At 40.1% G+C, this 25,672-nt stretch overlaps 1 protein-coding gene across 1 annotated transcript; it reads left to right on the top strand.

Moving 5' to 3' along the window:
* The first annotated feature begins 10 nt into the window (after positions 1–10).
* On the top strand, positions 11–4,253 carry LOC109220137 (probable protein phosphatase 2C 40). Its single transcript, XM_019384601.1, has 4 exons — positions 11–185; positions 1,530–2,669; positions 3,213–3,477; positions 3,854–4,253. The coding sequence occupies exons 2-4, from the start codon at positions 1,536–1,538 to the stop codon at positions 3,979–3,981; spliced, it is 1,527 nt and encodes a 508-aa protein (XP_019240146.1). The 5' UTR covers positions 11–185; positions 1,530–1,535; the 3' UTR covers positions 3,982–4,253.
* The last annotated feature ends 21,419 nt before the right edge of the window (positions 4,254–25,672 follow it).

Raw genomic sequence — 25,672 nt, 5'->3', positions numbered from 1 at the left:
CACCCCCCACCCCCCACCCCCAAGCCCACCACTCTTTTTTCTATATTTAGTCGACTCTCCTCTTCACCATCCAATTTATCGTAGACTTCTCATCTTCAACTTTCCCACTTTACCTTCTTCACTGCATATAATCTTAACTTTCTTGATACAAACAGCAAATTTCAGCTTTTGCAAAATCAATAAAGGTTAGTTCTTGGATTCAATTATTTTCTTTTCTTGGTTCATATGCAAATTGTTGGGTGTTCTTGATTGATTAAGTTAGCTTTGTTGGTTGGTGGAATTTGTTTTTTCTGGTTTGCCATCTTAGAGGTCAGATTTGCTAGATACAGTTGACATTGGCTAATTTGAAAATCAAATGCTGAAATTATCTTTATTTCATGGAAAAGCTTTGTTCTTTATTTTATAATTTATTGTGGAAAATAAGGGTTGGAGAGTGACAAATTAGAAGCTATTGAGGTGATCTAATTTAATCTTAAGACATTTCGAGTTATTGTATTGTCATGCGTTGGCTAATTATTCAACTCTATACAACAATAACATACCCGGTTAAATCGCACAAGGGGGGGGGGGGGGGTCTGGGAGATACTATGTACACAGCCTGACCCATCGAACATAGCAACATCGCCATCCGGGATCTGCACGCACTGTGCAGGAAGTGCAGTATGAGTACAACCGACCCCATGTACTCAAAGAGTAACAAACCTAACCTCAGGTTGAAAGCAGCTTTTGTGAAGGTAGAGGGACTGTTTCTCATAATCATTCAACTCTATCTAGGGTTAAATTAATGGACAAGCTACCAATTTATTCATATTTCTTTATTGTTATGTTCTATGTTGTTCTTGGCTTTTGGCTTCTATTTTTAAGCTTTTATATTCTTAAGATGGATGTAATGTGATGTTCTACTAGTTGGCCTGCAGAATAGGAAAAATTGGCTATCCAATAGCTTTGAACTTTAATGGAGACATAGGAGCAGTGCGGATTCATATAGCTGCTTGCTTAGGATTGAGGTCTATTTGTAAAATCCAATGGCTTTTTACCTTCTGGTCCATTCAGGAATACTTCTGGAAAATTATGTACCCTGAAACAAATGGACCATATATTACAGAGAAGGTCTCCTAGCTATTTATAATTGATGTTTTTTCCATCTGAAATCAAGGGCAAGCTAAGGAGGAGCGATTTTTCACTCTTTTCAATCTTGTTCCTTGTGATTCTTTTACTTTGAAATAGCACTTGTTTTCGCTACCTGATTATTCTCAACTCTATCATTGCCTTTGTTGAGTTCCCTCCCTGGAGAAAATAAAGAAACTGTAGGATTTCGTTGTTAACTAGCTCGTAGGTTTTCCTGAGCTGCGTTATTTGTGTAAGCATTTTAGGGTTGGTCATAAGCATAACGGAGTTTCTTAAGCATTTTTTTTCACATCAAGAAGAAGTCTAATTTCCTGTAAAAGATGCTCTGTTGTTCTTCGCCTGCAGAAGTTCTTAACAAATAGTAGTACATTATCTTTTTGGTTATGTTGACTTGTTTTCAGGCAAAAATGATGTATGGGCAAACAATAGCTGACTCAGGAGGAGAAATCAAAATAAGTTTTGGCTATCACTGCACAGATGATTCGGGTGACGATTCAGACAGTATTCACAACTGCCATGGAATTAAACTTCAAAGAGCCAACAATTCCTTCTCTTGCTTGTCCGGTGCGGCTTTAAGTGCCAACGCCACACTAGCTAACACAAATATTTGCAATGGCTTGTTTGAAGCTGAGATACTTCCAGCCTTGGATTCACCTACTTCTTTCCGCCGGATTCCCTCTTCACCGTCTTTCTCAAGATTGGATTTATTGTCATCTTCATTTCAGAGCAATTTGTCAATCTTGAGTGGTAGTCCATCCTCTCCAAGTGAGCTCCCTGACGACGATTTATTTTCATTGAGGTCAATGAGTGCTCCTCCCAGAAGTGAAGGTTTCCTTAATGCAACAGAAGTTAAAATTGCAGGCGGTGCAGCAGGTGAAGATAGAGTTCAGGCTGTTTGTTCTGAAGAGAATGGGTCACTTTTCTGCGGCATATATGATGGCTTTAATGGAAGAGATGCAGCTGACTATCTGGCCGGTACATTATATGATACAATTGGAAATCACCTCAATTTATTGGATTGGGAAATGGGACAGGAGTCTGGTAAACTTTCTGACCGTTTGTGTTTACGTGGAAGCCTCCACGACGCCGTTCAAGATGGAAAATCTAGCATTAATCAGGGATTATATGTTGATCGCTTTGCGGAAGTGGAAAAATCATGTGACTCATTTAAGCAGAAGGTGCTGAAGAGCCTCGAACAAGCTCTTTTTCAAGCTGAGAACGATTTCCTCCATATGGTTGAACAGGAAATGGATGACCGCCCGGACTTGGTATCCATTGGATGCTGTGTTTTAGCTGTGCTTCTCCTCGGGAAAAACATGTACGTACTCAACGTAGGTGATAGTCGAGCTGTATTGGCAACACAATGTAACGATGAAGTGTTGCAGGCTGTGCAGCTCACTGCTTGCCATAGTGTTGATGATGAATCCGAAAGAACTCGACTACTAAAGGAACACCCTGATGATCCCAAAACAATCGTGGCTGGGAAAGTCAAGGGAAAGCTAAAGGTTACTCGGGCACTTGGAGTAGGTTATTTGAAAAAGGTACAACTTCAGTTTTGATTACTTTTAGTCAGTTTACACTTACCTTGCTATTCTTAATACCGGAAGTATTTGTCCATGTTTACAGAGGTAAAGCCTAATTTTGCTCGATTATCTCAAAGAAAATTCAGTTTTGGTTATAATTGATACGGATATCAGTAGAGGCGAATCCAGAATTTGAGAATTTGAACTCTATGAGTTCAGTCTTTAAGGTTCTTACTATTGAACCCAAACTTTTAAAATTATGGGTTCATATCTACTATTTATTGCAATTATAATGAATTTTTATACATATAAATTTATGCTCCGCATCATAAGTTATACAGTTGAAATCCCACTTCTAAACTTCTGACACTACAATTTCGTACTAGATCTGCCTCTGGATATCAGAGATTTTGTTAGCGTACCCAATTATGTTGAGAGACTTCTCTTCAACAAGGCATAGCAATCATGTCGAGTCACGCCCTTAATGCCTATATTGATACAATCTTTTTTGTCCTGCTTACCTATGAAACGAATGTTTAACAATCCAATGTCTTTTTGCAGAAATCAATGAATGATGCTTTGATGGGAATTCTTCGAGTCCGTAATCTGATCAGTCCACCATATGTTTCTGTACAACCACATATGACTGTACACGAAATCTCAAGTTCAGATCAGTTTGTTGTGCTTGGAAGTGATGGTTTATTTGACTTCTTCAGCAATGATGAGGTTGTTAAACTTGTCCATTCTTATATCCTACGTCACCCTTCTGGTGATCCAGCCAAATTTCTAGTGGAGCAGCTTGTGATGCGAGCAGCAGATTGTGCAGGTACAATATTGTTGCGCTGCATCACTTTTCTGTCTCCATCCCACCACATTAACTTTCTTTTCTGGCTCTTTATGAATTTAATCCTATAATAAAATCCATTAGACTACTATTTCGCCCGTCAGCACTTTTGGTTGCATCCTTATTGGTTTAAAGAAGTCAATGAAACCAGATAATCTTAGAGAAGAAACATAACTGGTTACAGACTAAGCACTTTTTTAAGCTCTAGTTGTTATTAGAATGAACTCAGCAGAAGAATAGAATATAAGGTCTTTCCGCGTCCCATTTGCATTTTCTTGATGAGCTAATCATTGAGGACATATAAAATTGTGAATATTTCTACTAAATTAATATGAATCAAATTTCCATCAATTTGCAGGATTTAGTAGGGAAGAGTTGATGAGCATCCCAGCTGGTAGGAGAAGGAAATATCATGATGATATAACAGCAATTGTAATAATACTTGGAATGAACAAACGCACCTCAAAAGCATCTACATGCATATGAGTTTGTCAATTTGAAGAAATTTTTTGCCTCTTTATCTTTTCCTTTTTTTTTTTTTTCCTTTTGGTCCCTAATGTGAGGGAAAAATAGAAGGGGAGTGGTTATTTTACTTGTAGTAATAGTGTTTATGTTTTTTTCCTCATTATTTTTGGATTTGTTAAACTTTACTGTACAAGACCTTTCTGATCTTAGTTATGTACAGAATGTTTCTCATTTTCATGAATGCATGAAAATGATGGATTTTCCTTAAACAGATAAGAATTGGTTTTTATTTCTCTCCCCCATCTTACCACTACCCCCCCCCCCCCCCAAACCCCCCCAAAAAAAAAAAAAATCTCCTTGAGTGTCGGATGAGATTTGACAATTTTGAAAATTACAAGACAAAGGGTTGATCAAGAAGATAAAATATTTGAAAGAATATTTCTTAAGATAGAGGAATATGAGAGGGAGTCACATTCATTGAGCTAAAATAAATATGCTTTGATTTGATTCCCTTTTTCTAAGGTTAAGAATCATATTGCTCATTATCAATGGCTGCAGAAGGCTCATCTTCCTTTACCCTTCTTTTTGTTATTTTGAAATGATTCTTCTTGTTGGGGCTAACTTTGTAGCTTCTCGACCTTTCGAGCATTGAAAAGTGTCTATCAAAAGATTTTGTCAACTGTTTGGTTAATCTACATTTTATTTAGTAAAATAATACTACCTATTACCCACTAAGAAATGCTAAAATATGGTTCAGCAATAATTAATTAGGAATGCTATTAGTTTAATCTCTCTCTCTCTCTTCACCTGCACTGTTGGTGTAGGGACAAAGGCGGAGCTAGTATTTGAAGTTACTGGATACGAGATTCTAGCTTTTTTATGTTTGTGGGTTCTAAAGTAAGAATTTATGCTTATTCAATTGGATTTTTAAAAAATATATATAGTTTGTATTAAAGTTATTGAGTTCAAACGAACCATTGTCGAAGCTCTAGCTCCGTCCCTGTGTACGGAAGCCAAATACAAAATTGATCACTGGTAAAAACATGTAAGTAGTAACTCCAATCCAAGATGAATGCTGTCTTATTTCAACTATTTCAGCCAAGACAAAAATAGTGCGACATATGACTAACAAAATAATAGTATAAAATTAGCATTAGGAATGATTACCAAATTCATGAGCAAGACCTTATCTCACTGCTACCAACAAGCCAAAAAAACCATTTCCTTTCCTCTACTTTGATAATATTTCCATATTTTCTGATATTATATATCTCAAATGCAATTTATTTTATTTCTTAATAGCTTATTAACCTTCGGTTTTCTTAATATTTTATTATTGTTATTGTTAGTTGTTACTGTTTCTTTTTATTTTTTTCTTTAGCCGAGAGTCTAACGGAAAAATATATCTGTCCTCCTAAGATAGGAGTAAGGTCTGCGTGCACTCTACCCGCCCAGATCCCACTTGTGAAAATCCATTCAATTTGTTGTTGTTGTACTAGCTTATTAACGAAGAAACCAACAACAACCAATCGTTCAATCATATCTTTATGCAGTACAATAAGATAAATGTCGTATCTTATATTTATTTGATAAACTGAGTAATACTTGAAAAGTGTGTCAGCAAAATCTGTAGGCGAAGGGTAAATACCAAAAACACTGGCTTTCTTTTGATTAATATCCTTTTCTCAGGCGTTTTCTATTTTCAGATTATTCTTATTCTCTCTAAGCCTTGAGAATGTCAAATTGAATTAAACAGACTTGAGCAAGCTCTGACCCATAGTAGAGTCAGCACTCCCCAAGAAAGACCAGTCGACAATCATTGCAATGAGATTATCCTCAAACAGATTTAATCTTTATTACTATTTCTTATATTCCCGAAGAAAAAAAAAAGAAAAACTCTCATGTTGCTGTTACATGGGTCAAAATCTAACCATGCGTAGATTAGCGCTAAAAGAAATAGCAAGGGGTCGACTAAGTCGTGGTCATATCTATAAGGCATAATAACGACGAGTATCTCGCCCGCTGTCGAGATCGAACCACTAAAGCTTGTACGGCAAAGTACGTGTCGTGATTCTTAAGGGGAGCGACGTAAAGTACAATCAAGAGATTAAGGTATTCTGGCTAAAGATCGTTGGAAAAAAGGGAATACTTATAATATATATAGGAGGTAAGAGGACAAAAAAAGGGGGGCTTCTCTCCTTCAAGAAAAAGGGACAGAAGAACAGGAGAAGATCTCTAACGAAAATATAGCGAAAGTCTAGATCTTGGTTGCAAATCTTTGTAATCGTCATTGCTGAATCAATAAAGATAGATCTTGTAGTTGTCAATGGCGTTCCTTCTTTTTCTTCTTTGTTCTTACATTATGGAACAATACGTCAAGAATGTAAGCTTATCGTTTATGTTTGATATCTTTTATAATCTTAGAAAGGTTATAAGCTTGATTATGTTTTATTTTTGTATTTAACGTGCTTTGATCTAGAGTTAATTATCCTTGGTTAAGATTTACCCTCTATTTCATCATTAATTAGTTTAACAAAAAGCTTGACACTTTTTGGTCAAACAATTTGGCGCCGTCTGTGGGGATTTCTTAGCCAAATTTTTAGTTCCCTCTAGATCTAAAGTCAGAGTTCCGCTTCCCGGTGGCTATAGCCCCACCCTCTGTGTAAACACCAACTTGAGAAAGTTGTAGGCAAGCTTTGAAGTAACCGAACCAACCAGGATCAGATCTTTGCGTGAAATCGAAATTATGTCCGATATCTATACAAAATCCACGCCTCGTAAGATGGGTTTGGCACGTCATATGCATGTTCGAATTGGGATCACGGTCATTACGCACTTAGCATGACCGCAATCCTATTTGTCGTATTCACTTTGTATGCCGACCTGTATTCCCACCTCTTAGGAAGGGACAATAGCCTACTGTGTGATTCTTTGAAATAACGGGCGTATCCTGCCTTATTTTCGTACCCGTACGCACTATGCAATTTATGAACAAGTAGACATGTTTCCCTTATTGTTTGCGCATGTCGGACGGGATCAGATTGGGACTCAGTCTCGAGATCCCGACGGGCAAAGTAAGTTCAGCCCACGAGAAGACTAGACGCGACTAACGACGAAGCCAAACACGGCTGCCAAATCTGAAACCGCCATGCGAGCACGGGACGAAGCAAGTAGCCCTACAACTCCCTCCCCCCTTCACCGACTTACCAGGTCAAGGTAACAGGCAATTTCGTTTGGGTTTAACTTATCATACTTTCTCTATTTTTGGTTTCGGAATAGGAACACGAGCATTCTCACAGGTGCATGAACAAGGAACGAACGCCACCAAACACACCAGGAAAACGTTCTGTACCGTATCATCTCGCAGACAATGACCGAACAAAGCCCTTTGCGCCATACCATATTACAAATAACAGAAACGACTCAGAAAAGGCCAACATTATTAAGAAATAATCTCCAGAACCTGGGACTGAGCAATAGGTCCATGGAACGTATAGTCTCTCCAACACCGGCAGAACATGAGCTCGAAAAGCTTGCACGTATGCTCGCCACGACAATCCGACGCCAATTCAACCGATTAAATATTATGAGTCACGTCCGAACGTTGTTTGAATTGATGAAGTCCCAGGTGCCCAGTAAACCAAGCAATAAGTTCATCGTCTGTCCCGCCAATGGCCTCTCCAGGCCGAGCAACGAAGGGACCAGATAAACCGGGACTCCACCGACGCTTACGAACTATGCAACGACGCACAATACTCTCCAATGAGAACAAAATTAAACAAACTGGGACTCACCCCCGACGCACAGTACTCTCCAATGAAAGAAAAATTGAACAAACTGGGACTCACCCCGACGCACGCATAAAATCTGCGGCAATGAGTAATGTTCTCCAATAAAAGTAATGCAACGGACAAATCTCACTATCCCTCCAAACCCGCACATCGCCAAGTGGAAAGAAAGTTCGACCTCGCTCGAACTCACAACGGGTTACGATTTCAACTTCGCTTTAATTTACACCCTTACGGCCATCGGTCGTTGCCAAGTGAAAAGAAAGTTCGACCTCGCTCGAACTCACAACGGGTTACGATTTCGACCTCGCTCGAATTTACACCCTTACGGCCATCGGCCGTCGCCAAGTGAAAAGAAAGTTTGACCTCGCTCGAATTTACACCCTTACGTCCATCGGCCGTCGCCAAGTGAAAGAAAGTTCGACCTCGCTCGAACTCACAACGGGTTATAATTTCGACCTCGCTCGAATTTACACCCTTACGACCATCGACCGTCGAAAAGTGAAAAGAAAGTTCGACCTCGCTCGAACTCACAACGGGTTATAATATCAACCTCGCTCGAATTTACAGCCTTACAGCCATCGGCCATCGCCAAGTAAGTTAAATTCGATCTGGTTCGAATTCATAACGGGTAACAATTCGACCTCAGGTCATATTTTGACTTCGCTCGAATTGACGCCCCTACGGCCCCTGGCCATCACCAAGCTGAAGTAATATACGAGCTTACAAGTCAAAACTGATTTCGCCCAAGTTGACAAGTCAGACTTTGACCTCGCTCGAATTTACAAGTCAAAACTGACTTCGCCCGAGTTGGCCTGTCTGACTTCGACCTCACTCAAATCAAGTGAAGTAAAACCGCATTCGAATTCCCAATTAAGAATGAGGGACTCATCGTGGGGAGATCCGAAGATCTTTTTCAAAAAAGAAAGAGAAAGAATGTCAAAAGATACGTAACCAGAAGCAGAATGACTATTTTATTCAGAAGATGTACATGCGCAATAGCTGCGCCTTACAAAGGGCCAAAAGCAGGCGCCCAAGAAAAAGATGAAAACAAACCACAAAAAAAAAACTAAGTACAAGAGCTGCAAAAATTTCCTCACTCGGCATCATCTCCACCGCCGTTCTCCCCATCATCGTCGTCATTAGAAAGAAGTTCATCATCAATCTCAGTACCCTCATCGGCCTCCGGTGTCGCAGGGTCATAACCACAGGCGAGACGAGCCTCACGTGCCTTCGCCCGAGCATCTTCAAAAGCGGCCTAAGGAATGCTCCCTGCCTCCCACAAACCCTTGTATATATCACGTTGGGCCTCAGCATGGACCCATAGCTCATACAGACGGCGGGGAACAATAGCAAAGGCAGATTCTTGAGGGGGAGCTTGAGCCAATAACTGCGTCTTCGTGGCCTCAAGAGCCGCAACTTGGTCTCCCAAGCTCGAAGCATCCCGGTCAAGTTCACCAATCCGCTCCTCGAGCCGCGCCTCCTCAGCATGGCCGTCGCCCTCTCAGATTCCTGCTCAGACTTGAGGACGCGGATAGTGTCTTGTAGCGCCTCCGCCCTCGCTAAAGCCAACACTCGAGCACGCTCAGCTCTCTCCAACTCGATCACCTTCTTTTCTAGCTCGGCCACCTTCTCCGTCCACTCTGCACTAAGAACGGCGACTCTAGTAGCATTTTTCTCAAGCTCAGCTCGTAAAGACAGCACCTTCACCTGAAGGTCCTCGCACTCCGCATCAACCCCTTTGCCCACCTCGAGCTCCTCGTCTTTGGCGTGAAGTAGCTCCTCAAGCTCGCTGCATCTGCGGATAGACCGCATTAGTTTCTCGTCTCTTTTCTCCAACTCCTCACTGACAAACTGGGTACTAGCGCCCGCCCTAAGCTGCTCATGCATCTCACGGCACCTGTTGCGATACCGCCGATACTTCTCGGCCATTTTCAGAAAAATCTCAGCCCGCGTCTCAGCCCCGCGAGCACTCTCGATCTCCAGCATGTAAGTCTAAAAAAGAGAGGAGAAAAAGAGTAAGTAAAGACAAATGGCACAAAAAAAGAAAACAACAAAAGGGAACTCACCCTTAGGGCCATCGCGGCCACACCGCGTGACAACCCAGGATCGTTGATCTCCTGAAGAGATCTGCTTTCAGCGGCGGAACATAGAAGATCGAACTGTGGCACCAAATCCACCGTGTCCTGAAACAGGTTAAAATCCGACGAAATTTCAAGTATGCAGGAAGGGTCTTCCGCCCTTACATCAATCCCGATAAAGCCATCCTCGAACATTCCCATGTCCTCAGGATCAATGTCGGAGTCGGATTCATAATCCTCCACCATGACGCCCTTCAATCTCTCACTGGCCGAAGATGGGGTACGTTCGGCAAAGACGTCGATGGGCCGCTCGAAACAGTAGCGGAAGCCTCGGAACTACGTCCCTCCACCATAATGTCTTCTTGAACGCTCACAACGGGTATCGCCTCCGCACCCAGGCTGGCATCACTGCCAGTTTCGGGTACCGTCGAAACAAGGTTGCCCCTCGAGAGCGTTCCAGCTAAAGAAGCGCCTTCCAACACTACCCTTCGCCTCTTCGACGGGGCTTCTCTGCTACCAATGCGAGAAGGTTCGCCCATAGAACGGACTATGGGGACCGGAGCAATCTCCAAGCGAGCAATTTCGGTCGCGGATGCGGTCACTGAGCAACCGAACTCTGTACGCCCTTATCCGCAGCAACTATTGGTGCGGGCCAGGCAGAGGGAGCCGGTTGATAAAATGCAAGCGCATGAGCCCTCGCCCTTCTCACTCCTCTCCGACCTGCCAATGAGAAGGGATTTGATCATACAACGATAAAGTTAAAGAAACTACGGAGAAGAGAACAAAGCAAGACCACAATGAGCCAACTTACCGACAAGGGGCTTGCGCCCAAACTTCTCATGGAAAGGTGCCCATTCACGAATCCCCATTGTGTGGGGGAGAATTGCGCTCACCCACTCATAGATATCAGCAACTAGCGAGGGAGGTACTCTATCGGCTACAAAAACAAAAACAAACTCTCAGTGAGGTCGTTAAAGGGAGACGATTGACGACCATCTGAAGAAGAATTGCATAAAGTAAATAGAAAGGAAAATTTACGAGCGAAATTCCACGTCTCAGGAAACCCGCTGGGTTCGACACGACGTACTCTGTTCGGGCGTAGAAGAAGCTCTCCCAAAAGCGGCGATTTTCCTTATCCTCCATCTTCACCACCAAGCTCTTGGCTCCTCGGTGGCGCATGTGAATCATCGTACCCAGTGGCGGAGGCAGGATCTCCACGAAGGGGGTTCAAAAAAAAAAGTTAAAAACAATTGTAACTAGTGGGAATTGATCCTATGACCTTAAGAAGGTTTTGAACCCCCTTGACCACTAAGCTACACTTTTGGACTGTGTTAAGGGGGTTCAAAACTTAATATATAGAGGTAAAAAAACAGATTTTGCCTAATATACACAGTGTAATTTTTCGACGAAGGGGGTTCGGGTGAACCCCCTTCCGCCCCTGATCGTACCCCCAAGAAAATGGGGGACGAAGAGGTGAAGCAGGTGTCGTAGAGAAATCCCTCGGTCGGCGAGCTCCGTGTACTTGACAAGCATAAGATAAAGCTTGTACGCATACGGAGAAAGTTGAGCCGGGCATACCTCATAGAAGTGGCAGAAATCCACCACCAAGGAAGGTAGGGGAAGCGCGTACCCGATGACAAAGGCATACGCATAAAAAGCGCAGTAGCCCTGGCGATGTATATGTGCACTATGTCCCGACCCGCCGGAACCAATTCAATATGATCAGGGATTCCCTATTTGGCTTTGAACGCCGTTAGCGCCGCAACATCCATCGTAGAAAAAATGGATTCCGGCTCATCTCCGACAGGGCTGTTAAAGTCGGTCCTCGCCTTCCCAGGGCGAGGAACCACCTCATCTAACGTCGTAAAACCCTCGTCGTCCGCCATCTCCACTCCCCCTTCGAGCAGGGGTACATCATTTTCCGGCACCGGAACACCGACGGCTCTGTCAGAGTGGGAAGAAGCACTAGCCATTTTTTCTTTGATCAAAAGAAACGAAAATGGTAAGGGAAAAAACAATGGTCACAGCGAATCCTAACAGAAGCAGAGATATGAGAAACTAAAGGAGAAGAAGGAGAGTTTAAGGTCCTTTCTTAAGCGATTGAAAAAGCGTAACATTCCAATGAGAGGCTCTCCCCTATTTATAGGGATATAAATGCCCCGAGCGGGAAAACCAAGAGCCGCCAGTTAGAAAACGGAAAAGGCACGGGAAACAACGCAATGCAAAGAAAACGTGTGCCATAATGACGCATGAGAAATATTAATGACATTATGAACTGACGTGATGCTATGACGCAGCTCTCGAAACGTCACTTCGCTACCTCGCCATAAGGTGCTCGTCCCTCGCATAAAGAGTTCAGATTTCTCCCAATTTTCGGATCGGCAGAGTCCGCCCATCGAGCTCGCCAAGAGGCGACCCCAACGGGTGTAGGGACTAACTTTATGGGTCAAAATTTGATCATGCTTAGATTAGCGCTAAAAGAAATAGCAAGGGGTCGACTAAGCCGTGGTCGTATCCATAAGGCGTAATAACGACGACTATCTCGCCGCTGTCGAGATCGAACCACTAGAAAGCTTGTACGGCATAGTACGTGTCGTGATACTTAAGGGGAATGACGTAAAGTACAATAAAGAGATTAAGGTATTATGGCTAAGGACTGTTGGACAAAAGGGAATACTTATAATATATATAGGAGGTAAGAGGACAGAAAAAGGGGGGCTTCTCTCCTTCAAGAAAAAGGGACAGAAGAACAGGAGAAGATCTCTAATGAAAATATAGCGAAAGTCTAGATCTTGGTTGCAAATCTTTGTAATCGTAATTGCTGAATCAATAAAGATAGATCTTGGAGCTGTCAATGGCATTCCTTCTTTTTCTTCTTTGTTCTTACATTATGGAACAATACGTCAAGAATGTAAGCTTATCGTTTATGTTTGATATCTTTTATAATCTTAAAAAGGTTATAAGCTTGATTATGTTCTATTTTTGTATTTAACGTGCTTTGATCTAGAGTTAATTATCCTTGGTTAAGATTTACCCTCTATTTCATCGTTAATTAGTTTAACAAAAAGCTTGACACTTTTTGGTCAAACAGCTGGCACTGTCTTCCTGACGTATGTGGATGTTATTGTTCCATTGCCTCTTTTTCATCTCTTTGTGCCAAGGGTCTCTCGGAAACAACCTCTTTACCTCCAGGGTAGGGGTAAAGTCTGCGTACTCATTGCCCTCCCAGACCCACTCGTGAAATATTACTGAGTTGTTGTTGTTGTAGTTACCTCGTACACCGTAATTTAATTGAAATTCTGAGCCAAAGAGATTGTCAATACATGTGTGGTTTAAACACACATGTATGATGTATGTAAAACCTTACTCAGAAAAATGAAGAAGTCCTACTCCTACGAGAGGAACAAGACGATTGAAAAAGAAGATTGGTCAACTTTATAAAAGTTCATATCCAGATAAAGTTCTCAAAGCTACTTAACTAAAAGATGTTGATTCCCACATAGTAATTTCATTTTTTTTCTTTCTTTTTCTACCCTTTCATTTCAAGTCTTTTCATTTTCTCTTTAAGGATATTTGGTTGTTCTTAATTATACCAATTTAGAAAGCTTCGGGAGCTGTTTACCCAATTTGCTTATCATTTTTTATATTCATTCTTTGTAATAAAGTCTCCAAATGCTGTGTATTACCCAAAAAGAAAGAAAAAAAACAAAAATCTTCAAATGCTTATCTAATCTAATTAAGTATAATATTCTTTTTTACAAAGATAATTTGTAGTTATAAGGCAGAATAGCCTAATAGACACCTCTACTTGTCCCGTTTTGTCATCCCGGTCCCTATACTCAAGAGGGTTTCATTCAGGCACTCTTAATTATTAAAATACACTACTTTAAACCCATCTGACCGTTGACCGAGTATATGTGGCAATTTGATGACTGAGTTGGACAAAATACGTGAACTTCACGCGTATAATGAGCGTAAATATAAGAAGTTCAACTAAAAATAATTAAAATAAGAACAAAAACAGGAAAAGTAAAATATAAAAAAATAAATAATAAAAACAAAATATGTCCCCTTTCTCCATCCCCTCCCCCATTTTTTTAATATTTATACCGTTCCCCTTTCCCCTTCTTTCCTCACCCCTCCATCATTTTCTCTCTTTTTTCCTTTCCAGTTCTTCCCTATTCTTCCTCCTTTCCATTTTCTTAAACCTTGAATCAATATTTGAAAAAAAAATATTTAAGAACCCTTTTATGAAGAGCAACCAACATTAGTGTTTTGAAATAAATTAGATCGATGGCTATTGTAATCAGTAATCTGTTTTGGGTAAGGATTGTCTCATGACTAACGAAATTTCATGTGGTAAAGTCGATATTTAATAATGGATTTATTCGATAGAGAGAAGTTGAATATCTAAAAAAAAAATTTGGCAGGTGAGGTGCAGGAGATGCGGCGATTTTGGAGGGGTTGACTAAGGTCTTTGTGAAATTAGGTTGGGTGTACAGTGTAAAATTATATGGACATATGAGGATATTGAGGAATTTCAGTGGTGGTGCAGTAGCATCAATGGAGGAAAGGAGTTCAAGGTGGTTCACATGGTAGATTGAAGTAGTGAGTGGCGACGTTGGACAAAAAACTCTGAAGGGGAGATCTGAACGAGATAAATTGGATACTGGTGGTTTTTAATCGTCCATGGTTGTATTGTCACTGGTAAAGGCAGAAAGTTGAGGTTTTATTTGTGTTGTGGAAAATAGAGAGAGCTGGTCAAAGGTGGGGGATGAGTGGAGTGAAAAAGAAAGAGAAATAAAAAAAATTTAAATTAAAGAGAAAAATAATGATGAGTCATAAAAAACCTGATGTGGAGGATGATGTGTCATCCACATCGTGCGTCTGAAGAACACGCGAGGTTAGAGGTGTTTACAGTAGTGTTTTTTAACAACTACGAGTGTCTGGATGAAACCTTATAGAGTATAAGGACCGGGATGACAAAATGGGACTGGTAAAGGTATTTACTAGGCTATTCTGCCTAGTTATAACTCAAAATGAGTTATTTGACATATGGCAATAGCATGCTAGGATATTAAATTAAAGTAGTAAAGAAGAGAGGACCACTGGGCCTCTCTTTGTGAATATTCTCAACGGATAGCAGGGCATACATAGCCTAAATTATTCCTTCCCTCAGCCTCTTTAGCCGCTCTAAAGTTTTGGCTTTTGAAACAAATCAAAATATTCCCTCCATGTTGTGTTGCTAGTTCTCAACTTGTATAAACTGATGAACTTCGTGCAAGTTCTCATCCACTTTAATATGAGTGTAAGTTATATACATCGACGATTAATATATTACATATTTTTACCTATTATAATAGATGCCTTATCTTATTTTCAAGATTACAAGACTCATAATTTAAAAAGGCTTACCCGTAACTGGATATCCTATAACTAACTTGATAATGTAAAAATATCTTTATGTTAACAGTGGATATAACTTAAACCCATAGTTATATCGGATAGCCACTTTAAGCGTGCTGTTAAAAATATATTCACATTTTATAATGTATTAACATATTAGACAATTCACTCAAACTTCAGGACACGACGTCCTGTAGTTTTATCTTCAATGTTCAAACTTCAAGACATCGTCTCCTAAAGTTCAAAAATTGTGTCTAGAAATTCAAATCTATCATGAATTTTCAAATTAGCAACTCCAAAATTTAGGACATTAAGTCCTGAATTCTAAATTAGTAGTCAAAAATTCAGGATACAAAAATTCAGAATACTTAGTCCTGAAGTTTGCATAAATTAGTTAATCTTTAAATACATTATAAATTGTTGACATATTTTAAAGAGCAGGCTAAACAATGGCTATCGTGTTTAACCAAAAAATAAGAATTTCGGTCAAAGCCTATTCTTAGAAGTACTCGGGTTACTGATAATCAAGAAAATCAATATTCGCGCAATAAGAAAGGAAATTAGAATATGAAATAGCAAAGTGATCAATAGAAAGCAAAAGAAAGTAATTGTATTCCAATAATAATCAAAACGTGTCTGTACAAATGATATCTCTTTCCTTTTTATAGGAATCTATGAGTATAACGTCTTTCCCCTTTTATGACCGAATCATTATGAGCATTAATGACATTAATGAGACGTTATAATTGGTAATTGTAACTGTTCATGAAGATTCTATAATGTTTGAGATCATTCACACTCATTAATGGCTGATTCAAGAATCTTTCCTTTTTACAGTCTTGATTCATTCCACCGGTACCTCTTTATATAACTGTTTAAACTTGAACGTCCATATCTTCTCCTCTCGCGGGTGATTATATGTTACGTCACGTGCCTCTTTTAATGCAGTTCTCCAATTGTCGCTCTCTCAATGATCCACGTGTCTTGTCTTATCAGCCATTCACATAAATTCACGTGTAATATTTATTTTTACCAATACATATCGGTGTATTGGGGAAAATTATATTTATATATAAAGGTGATGTGTCAAGACACGTGGATTAGTCAAATGGTCAAAGAATCGCAATTAACCACGACTTAGGAGTTACAACAGATACGAGCAAAGAAAGAGGAAGAGGCACGGGACATCAGACAAGTGACATGGTGCCCGTACCTATTTAAGTCATTTATATCCGAGAATCAGAAGGAATGAATCTAACAGCACACGAGGGTCCAAATACAATGTTTGATAAGCATTAAATGCTGAAAACGTTAGAGAATCTGTCTTAAATGTAATGATTATGTAACGTAGCATTCAATGTCATTTATTGCCCATAATAACCTTATTATGACAAACGCAAGGCACTTACATCTAAGATAGCTATAAAAGGAGAAGACCGGACAATTGTAGAGCCACGAAAAATCATCTGAATATACTTTCGTTTACTTGCTTTCTTCAATTATATTCTGGCTATTCAAATTATTCTCTTTTATATATTCTTGCGATTATCAGTAACCCGTGTTCTTCTAAGATATAGCTTTAGTCAAAATTCCATTTTTTGGTTAAACAAATTGGTTCCGTTGCCGGGAATCTGATAATCCATTTTATTTGAGCCTAGCTTCCCTTGTTGCGTCAACCATGTCGAACAACAATGACAACATTCAGGGAAACCAGGAAAATCAAACAACCCAGCAACTTCAGGGAGATCCACAAAACAATAACGTACTGATTACTTCTCCACAAGGCTCTCCACAGCGGTCTCGTGAAGGCACTCCTGATGGGTCTCATACAGATGGACAAGCTCAATTCGAGAATGTTGAAACTATGGATGAGGCTTTACAAAAACTTATTACCTCTCAAGTCAATAAAGCTCTTCAGGCTTTTGTTAGCCAATTACCTGCTGCACCACCTACACCCACACCAAATAACAACACTCTAGAGAACCCTCGTTCCGGACTCGTTAATTCAGGTAGTGGTGGAACCCCCAGTGAATCACATGAGGGAGAACCAGGTAATTCTAATTTACAGAATTTAGTACTAACATTGCAGAAACAGCTCAAGGAGCAAAATGACCGCATAGAGCAAATACCCGGGGTGCCACCAGTGATCAACGGGGTAGATATGGATAAATATTCACAACAACCTTGGAAGCCAAGTGTTGCTCCCCTTCCAATCCCAAAGAAATTCAAAATGCCTGAGATGCCAAAATACGATGGAACAACAGACCCGCGAGACCACGTGACTGCTTTCACAACAGGCGTAAAAGGCAATGATTTGACTAAGCAGGAGATCGAATCTGTATTAGTCAAAAAATTTGGTGAAACACTCACTAAAGGTGCACTAACATGGTATTCTCTTTTACCCGAAAATTCTATAAATTCTTTTGCTGAGCTTGCAGATTCTTTCATCAAAGCACACTCGGGAGTCCAAAAAGTCAAAAAAAGAGTGGAAGATATTTTCAAGATCAAACAAGGGGACTCAGAATTGCTTAGGGAATTTGTGGACAGATTTCAGCGTGAAAGAATGACATTGCCACGTGTACCGGATAATCACGAGCAATTTGAATGAAAAAAGCTCAGAAGCTACGAGGCGACTCAAGGAAAGCCTTCGAGAATTCCCAGCTACAACATGGAATGATGTTTACAATCGTTATAGCACAAAATTGAGGATTGAAGAAGATATTATTTCACGACATCAAAAAGAAGAAAAGGTAAGCTCAAGACGAGCTGAAAACGAAAAAAGGTCCGGTAAAAACAGGTACGAGCCATACATGGGACCTGCGGGAAGAGACTCACGGTCAAAGCAGGATAATCAGAGGTACGATCAAAGATCAAGGAATAGAGAGTCAGGCTCATCATCAAGATTTGGGAGTGACCGAAGCGCACGTGAGCCACGAGACAATGATGGAGGTCTAAAGGCAAGGTTTGGTGGTTATAATTTCAACGTGAGCACTTCTGAACTCGTGTCTATTTTAAGAAGCATGGGAGATAAGGTACGGTGGCCCAAGGAAATGAGATCAAATCCAAACAGAAGAAACCCTGATCATTGGTGCGAATTTCATAACGATCATGGGCATAAAACAGCAGATTGCAGGTTTTTGCAGGGTGAAGTTGATCATTTGTTAAAACAAGGATATCTCACTGAGCTATTTAGTGAGAAAGGTAAACAAGCATACATGAAGAACAGGCAGGAGCCTCCAAAACCACCTTCTCCCAAGAGAACTGTCAACGTTATAAGTGGGGGTGAAGAGATCAACGACGTATCATATAAAAAGGTTTCTATAGTAACAATTACCCACGGGAAGCGGCCTCGACATGTCTTGGATGAAGAAAATATTACGTTCGATGATGCAGATGCCGAGGGTCTATTAACTCCACATAACGACGCACTGGTAATATCTTTACTTGTACATGACACTAACGTGAAACGAGTTTTAATTGATCCAGGTAGTACCATGAACATTATTTTGGTAAGAGTATTACGTGAGATGCAAGCTGAAGATAACGTGATACCAAAGGCGCATACTCTATCTGGATTTGATAATTCTAGTGTTGTCACAAAAGGAGAGGTAACACTCACCATATTCGCTGAAGGAGTCGTCAAAGATACAAAGTTCCAGGTGGTAGATATGGAGATGGCTTACAATATGATTCTTGGGAGACCATGGATCCACTAAATGGATGTTGTTCCTTCAACCTTGCATCAAGTCATTAAGTTCCCAGCGCCATGGGGAATCTGTCAAATTAGGGGAGATCAACAAACATCCAGGAACATCAACTCCGTGGCAGATTCAAGTACGAAGGGTGAAGAAAAATAGCAATTACAGAATCCAGTTGAGACATAGCGTCAACTTCAACTGAACAAGAGCAAACAAATGTAGATTCAAGGCCCGATTCTATTCAAGAACCAGAAGAAAATGAAAACATCAAAACGACGATAGAAGAGCTGGAGGCTGTGGTTTTGTTTATACACTGGCCAGAGAGAAAAGTGTATATAGGAGCCAATATTAGCCCGGAGGTGAAACGTAAGTTGATTGAAATTTTAAAAGCTAACGCAGACTGTTTTGCTTGGTCCCATTCTGACATGACAGGGATACCACCGGAGGTGATGACTCATAAACTAAATGAAGATCCATCATATCCCCAGTCAAGCAAAAGAAAAGAAAGCAAGGAACTTTCAAGAATCAGGTGATTCAAGAAGAAGTACAAAAATTGCTAAGAATTGGTTCTATTCGTGAGGTAAAGTATCCTAACTGGTTAGCTAACACTGTTGTAGTTCCAAAGAAGAACGGTAAGTGACGGGTTTGCGTAGATTACACAGATCTTAATAAAGCCTACCCTAAAGATTCTTTTCCACTGCCACACATAAATCAATTGATTGATGCAACTGCAGGTCATGAACTATTAAGTTTTTCAGATGCATATTCAGGGTATAATCAGATTAAAATGGATCCAGGAGATGAAGAAAAAACTTCCTTCATAACAGACAGGGGGACTTACTGTTATGAAGTAATGCCCTTTGGTCTAAAGAATGCAGGAGCAACGTATCAGAGGTTAGTTACCAAAATGTTTCAAGAGCATTTGGGAAAAACTATGGAGGTATATATAGATGATATGCTCGTTAAAACTCAGCATTCAGGAGATCATATATCGCATCTATCTGAAACTTTTAAAATTTTGCGGAAATTTAATATGAAGTTAAATCCCGAAAAATGTGCATTTGGTGTTGCATCAGGTAAGTTCTTAGGTTTTCTTGTTTCTAACCGTGGTATCAAGGTGAATCCTGCACAGATTAAGGCCATTGAAGAAATCCCTGATATACTCTCAAGCAAGAAAGAGGTTCAAAGATTAACAGGGAGGATTGCAGCTTTGGGAAGATTCATTTCTAAATCACCAGAGAAGTGTTTTAAATTCTTCTCAGCTCTTAAGAAGCAGGATCATTTTGAATGGAACGAAGAGTGTCAGCAAGCAATCAGGAATTTGAAAGTGTACTTATCAAATCCACCGTTACTAGCAAAACCAAAGGCTGGGGAAAGTTTGCTCATTTACCTTGCTGTTTCAGAAGTAGCGGTAAGTGCGGTTTTGGTTCGAGAAGAACAAGGTAAACAATCCCCTATCTATTATGTTAGTAAATCTTTGTTAGATGCGGAAACGCGGTATCCTCAATTGGAAAAGCTTGCACTCGCATTAATCATGGCATCTAGGAAATTAAGGCCTTACTTTCAGTGTCATCCTATTGCTGTAGTAACCGCCTATCCTTTACGTAATATATTGCATAAGCATGAATTATCAGGTAGGTTGGCTAAGTGGGCAATAGAGTTAAGTGAATACGAAATCACGTACCAACCTAGAACTGCTATAAAATCACAAGTGTTAGCTGATTTCGTGGCTGATTTTAGCCACGTCATGCAATTAGAAGCACAAAAAGAATTACAGGTGCTCAATGGAACTAATCTAGGAACTTGGACTTTATTCGCTGATGGTTCATCTAATGTAAAAGGAGCAGGTTTAGGGATTGTTTTGGTACCACCTACGGGTGAAACCATTCGACAAGCTATCAAATGTCGTTCAATAACTAACACTGAGGCAGAGTATGAGGCTGTGATCGCAGGTTTTGAATTGGCTCGAGAACTTGGCATAAATCAGATTATAATCAAGAGCGATTCACAACTCGTGGTTAATCAAATGCTGGGGACTTATACAACCAGGGAAGCAAGGATGCAGCAATATTTAGAAAAGGTGCGGGAGTTAATAAAGCAATTTCAAACCTGGAAAGTTACACAAATACCAAGGGATGAAAATCTTGAAGCAGACGCTTTAGATAATCTCGCACCTGTGACTGACGTGGCAAGCGATGCAAACACCTCAGTTATTCATTTATTTCATTCAGTTCTTGACCCTGACAAGAATGAGGTAAATTTTAATAATTTAACTTGGGATTGGAGGAACGAGATTGTAGCTTTTTTGCAGTATGGAACCGTCCCTGATGACAAGAAAAAAGCCCATGCACTTCGAAAAAAGGTTGCTCGCTACTGTTTAAATCAAGGCAACCTATATCGTAAAATGTTCGGTGGCCCCCTAGCTAGATGTCTCGGACCTTCTCAAACAGAGTACGTAATGAGGTAAATACACGAGGGACATTGTGGAAATCACGCCGGAGGAAGATTATTGGTAAGAACCTTAATCAGGGCAGGTTACTACTGGCCAAAAATGGAAGAAGAAACGGAAAGTTTCGTGGCCAAATGTGATAAATGTCAAAGGTACGGTAACAACATGTATAGACCCGCGGAATTATTACATCCGGTCATCGCACCGTGTCCATTCATGAAGTGGGGAATGGATATCGTGTGTCCATTACCACAAGCAAAAGGACAGGTAAAATTTCTGCTCGTACTTACTGATTATTTTACTAAATGGGTAGAGGTAGGAGCCTTCAAACAGGTACGAGAAAGGGAAGTCAAAGGTTTATTTGGCGAAACATCATATGCCGATTTGGCGTACCAAAGGAGATCGTATGTGATAATGGTCCTCAGTTTATAGGAGCTCAAATCACAGAATTTTTTCAAAGTTGGAAAATTAAAAGGATTACGTCCACACCTTATCATCCGGTAGGTATTGGGCAAGCAGAATCAACAAACAAGGTTATTATCAATAATTTGAAGAAGCGTTTGGAAGAATCAAAAGGAAATTGGCCAGAGGTGCTACCTGGTGTTTTATGGGCATATCACACCACAACAAAATAAGTACGGGAGAAACACCATTTTTGTTGGTTTATGGAGCAGAAGCTTTAATTCCAGTTGAGATAGGAGAACCAAGCACACGGTTCACACAAGCGACACAAGAATCTAATGATGAGGAGATGCGGGTCAATCTAGATTTACTTGAAGGAAGGAGAGAAGCTGCATTAATAAGAATGGCAGCACAAAAACAAGTCATAGAACGATATTACAACAGGAAAGCACGCCTCAGATTCTTTAAAGTTGGGGACTTCGTACTTAAAAAAAGGTTTTCCAGTCTACAAAGGCAGCCAACGCGGGTAAACTAAGTCCAACTTGGGAAGGACCCTATAGAGTTCGTGATATTGCAGGCAAGGGAGCATATGAATTGGAGACAATGGATGGCAAAGTACTACCTTCACATTGGAATGTTGTTCATTTGAAGATATATTACTTCTAAGGAATACCCACGGTCGGGTATCACCATTTTGCATTTAATTTTTTGAATTGTTAAAATTTTACTAACGATTTTAGATGATAGGCAAAAAGCTAGCCCGTACTAAATGATGAGTCACGACCTGTAAGGCACCCGGAATAAACTATAATTCCTGGCCTAGGGTTACGATTATTCTGATAGAAATATAAACGGGTTAGGTAGTCTTCATCTAAAATCGCACCTCCGAGTCCCGTATGTTTTTCCTTTTCAGGAAAAGGACCAAAAGAGAGAAGCAATCAAGTGCTCGAGGCTTCATACTTCAACGCTCAAACACTTGGGGGACTACATAATACACACGAGTATGTGTTATAAAAAAGGCAAAGAAGATTGAGGAGAAATCAAGCCTGAAAAAGTCTGAAAAGTCAAGTGCAGAGTAAAAGTTACAAAGTCACGAGCCAAGGCCAAAGAATACCCTACTGTAGTTAGGATAAAAGCCAAGTACTAAAACGAGTTATAAAGAAAAATCTCGTGTTTTTATTCTAAAACGGGTTATGAAGAAAAACCTCGTGTTTGTAATCTAATTATAAATCTGTTACAAGAAAAATAGTTACGAGAAAGTTATAGATGTAATTCAAATACATGTAAAGAATTCTTCAAAACTAGACAAAGTTCAAATAAAAACTTGTCAATGTTATTCCAAAAGAAACATGTGTATTCCTATTTCTTTATCGTATGTTAACACCATTATGAAGTTGAGACGTCTTCTTCATTAAGTGTCGAAATATAAAAGGGCCCTCTTTTATAAAACTCATGTTTACTTTAGCTATTCATGAAGTTAACAAAAGCATTTTCTAAAGAACAAAAATGCAGATTATTCTATAAGTCCTTAGAAATAAAGGCAAGAATAAAATAAATAGAAGTTTAAGATAATAACACAAAAAAATTCTTAAATACTTAAGACTAAGTACGAACTTAGTCATAAAACTATGAAATTGTTTATACAAACTGCCCCATAAAAGACTTGGGGACTTGCGTTCCAAAACCAACCCTCAAATGAAGTTAAGGGTTTGATTACAATTTTCTGAAATAAACCCTCAAATGAGGCCAAGGATTTTTAACACAATTTTCCAAAGTGGTGCCTGCAAAAAAGAAGGAATTCAAGACAATGTAAGTTTTTCACTAAGAAGATGTGGGAAATGAAGAAGACGTATCAACAACAACGAGCTCAACTTGGACAGGAGCATCAACGGTTGCGGGTTGATCTTGATTCACAGCAACAGGCTCAACTTGAGCAAGAGCATCAGCAGATGTGGTTTCAACCTGGCTTGTGGCAGTAGGTTCGATTGGGCTTGAAGAAGAAGTGATACCCGTATGAGCTTCAATCACGGGAGAAGGAAAGTCCTGTATTTGCTGAGCTTGTTCAATGGTTTCATTAACCTTAGCTAATTCTGACTCCAGGTCGAAGTTTTCTTGACCAGCTTCAATTAGGGTATCACGACGTGAATTCAAAAAAGTCCAACTTACCTCAACATCAAATTTTTCTTAAAGGATATTATAATCCTTTTCCCAAGCAGCCACCTCATTCTTGAGCTCTTCATTTTTGGCCAAGGCGGAGTTACAAGAAGCTTGAAGAGAAACATGAGAGCTCTCTAAAGCACGTACCTTATCAGCAGAGACTCGAAGCTCTTCTTGTTCTTGAGTTAAGTTTTGCACGAGCTCTCCAGCATAAACTTCTTTTTGATTTAGCATAGCCTTCAATGCCTTGTTCTCTTCGCTAGCCTTAGACAGTTGTTCTGAAAAAGAGGATTCAAGGCGTTCTTTTTCTTTTTCTGCTTGGTTCAAGGAAGCCTTGATAACCGCTAGCTCCAAAGTTAATGCTCGCACCTGCTGCTCTAAGGTACTCTTGCTCTCTTGTAAATCCTCCATGTCAATTTGAGCACTGTCAAATTGTTCTTTCCAATTGATTGCTTCCAACTGAGAATCACGTGCAACCTTCTCTGAATCACGTGCTACCTTCTCCAAGAGGGAGATTCTGTTCATCAGCTCACTGCCGATAAGATTGGCCTAAGAAAAAAGAAAGGGAAATAAGAATCTCGAAGATAGAAATTTTTACAAAGTAAAGAAGAGAAAGAAGGAATATACCTTCAAAGTGGCATGCACTATGTCATTCATTAAAGTCAGGTTGCTATGGCTCTCCAGTTTTGCTTTCTCGATTGGGCCAATTAAAGGCTCGAGCCCAACGTCAGCTTGACCTGACTTCCTTAAGAGGCTGCTATCAGCAGGAACTTCAATAGTTACGCTCCTCATAGCAGTACTTCTACTTGAAGAACCCACCTCCGTATGATGAACGATAGGTGGGGGAATTGTCAAAGGAGGAGCGGTGGAAGGAGTAAAAACAGTAGAGGGAGGAACAGAAACAGTTGAGGCAGGTAAGGAAAGAATCACAGGTGCGGGAGTAGAAAAGGAAGATAAGGGAATTTCATCTAAAACAGGCCCTAAGTTTCCACTATCAAAACCACTGATAAAGAGTTGATCAATGGACTCACAAGTATCATATGGAGTGACGTCATCATCAGGAATAATAACAGGGGTATCAACTGGCTCGAAAAGAGGAAGACGATGTGAGATTTCAGCTTCGTCGTCAGATACAACACGTCTTCTAGCTCGTGGTCTCTTCACCAGGGAGCCTCCTTCATCCTCTTCTTCTGAGTCTTCTTCTTCAGTAGCTTTTCTTTTTGCAGAAGAAGAACCCAAGATTATTTCTCGGGCTGAAGTGGTACGAGTACCCAAAGAGTCACGAGAGGCCGCAACTGCCTCAGCAGTAACCCCTCGAATAGCAAATCCTGATAAAAAGAAGGATAAAAGTTAGAACAATAAAAGAAAATATTTATATATGTGAAAGATAAAATAAAAACTCTTACCATGAGTCTTTACTTTCCAACCGCAACGGTTGGAAAGGTTTTTCCATGACCTACCCTCCATTGGAGCGGCCTTCAACAATTTTTCTACCCAACTACAAAAGTTGGGCACATTCTCCACAACACCCATGGTTGCTGAGAAAAGAAAAGAAGCGACATTAGAGAAATTAATAAGCTTGAAAGAAAAAGGCACGAGAAAGATATAACTCTTACGTGCAAAGTTTCACTTCTCAGGGAAGGGAACATTATCTTCACCCACTAAACCAGCAGGGGGGGAGCAACAAACGAGCATACCAGCCACGGTCTTTATCATCTTCGGGGCTCACTA

This window comes from Nicotiana attenuata, unplaced genomic scaffold (assembly GCF_001879085.1).
Source record: "Nicotiana attenuata strain UT unplaced genomic scaffold, NIATTr2, whole genome shotgun sequence".
NCBI lineage: Eukaryota > Viridiplantae > Streptophyta > Magnoliopsida > Solanales > Solanaceae > Nicotiana > Nicotiana attenuata.
The sequence above is the reverse complement of the archived record's forward strand: the minus strand, read 5'-3'. Positions and strand labels throughout refer to the sequence as shown.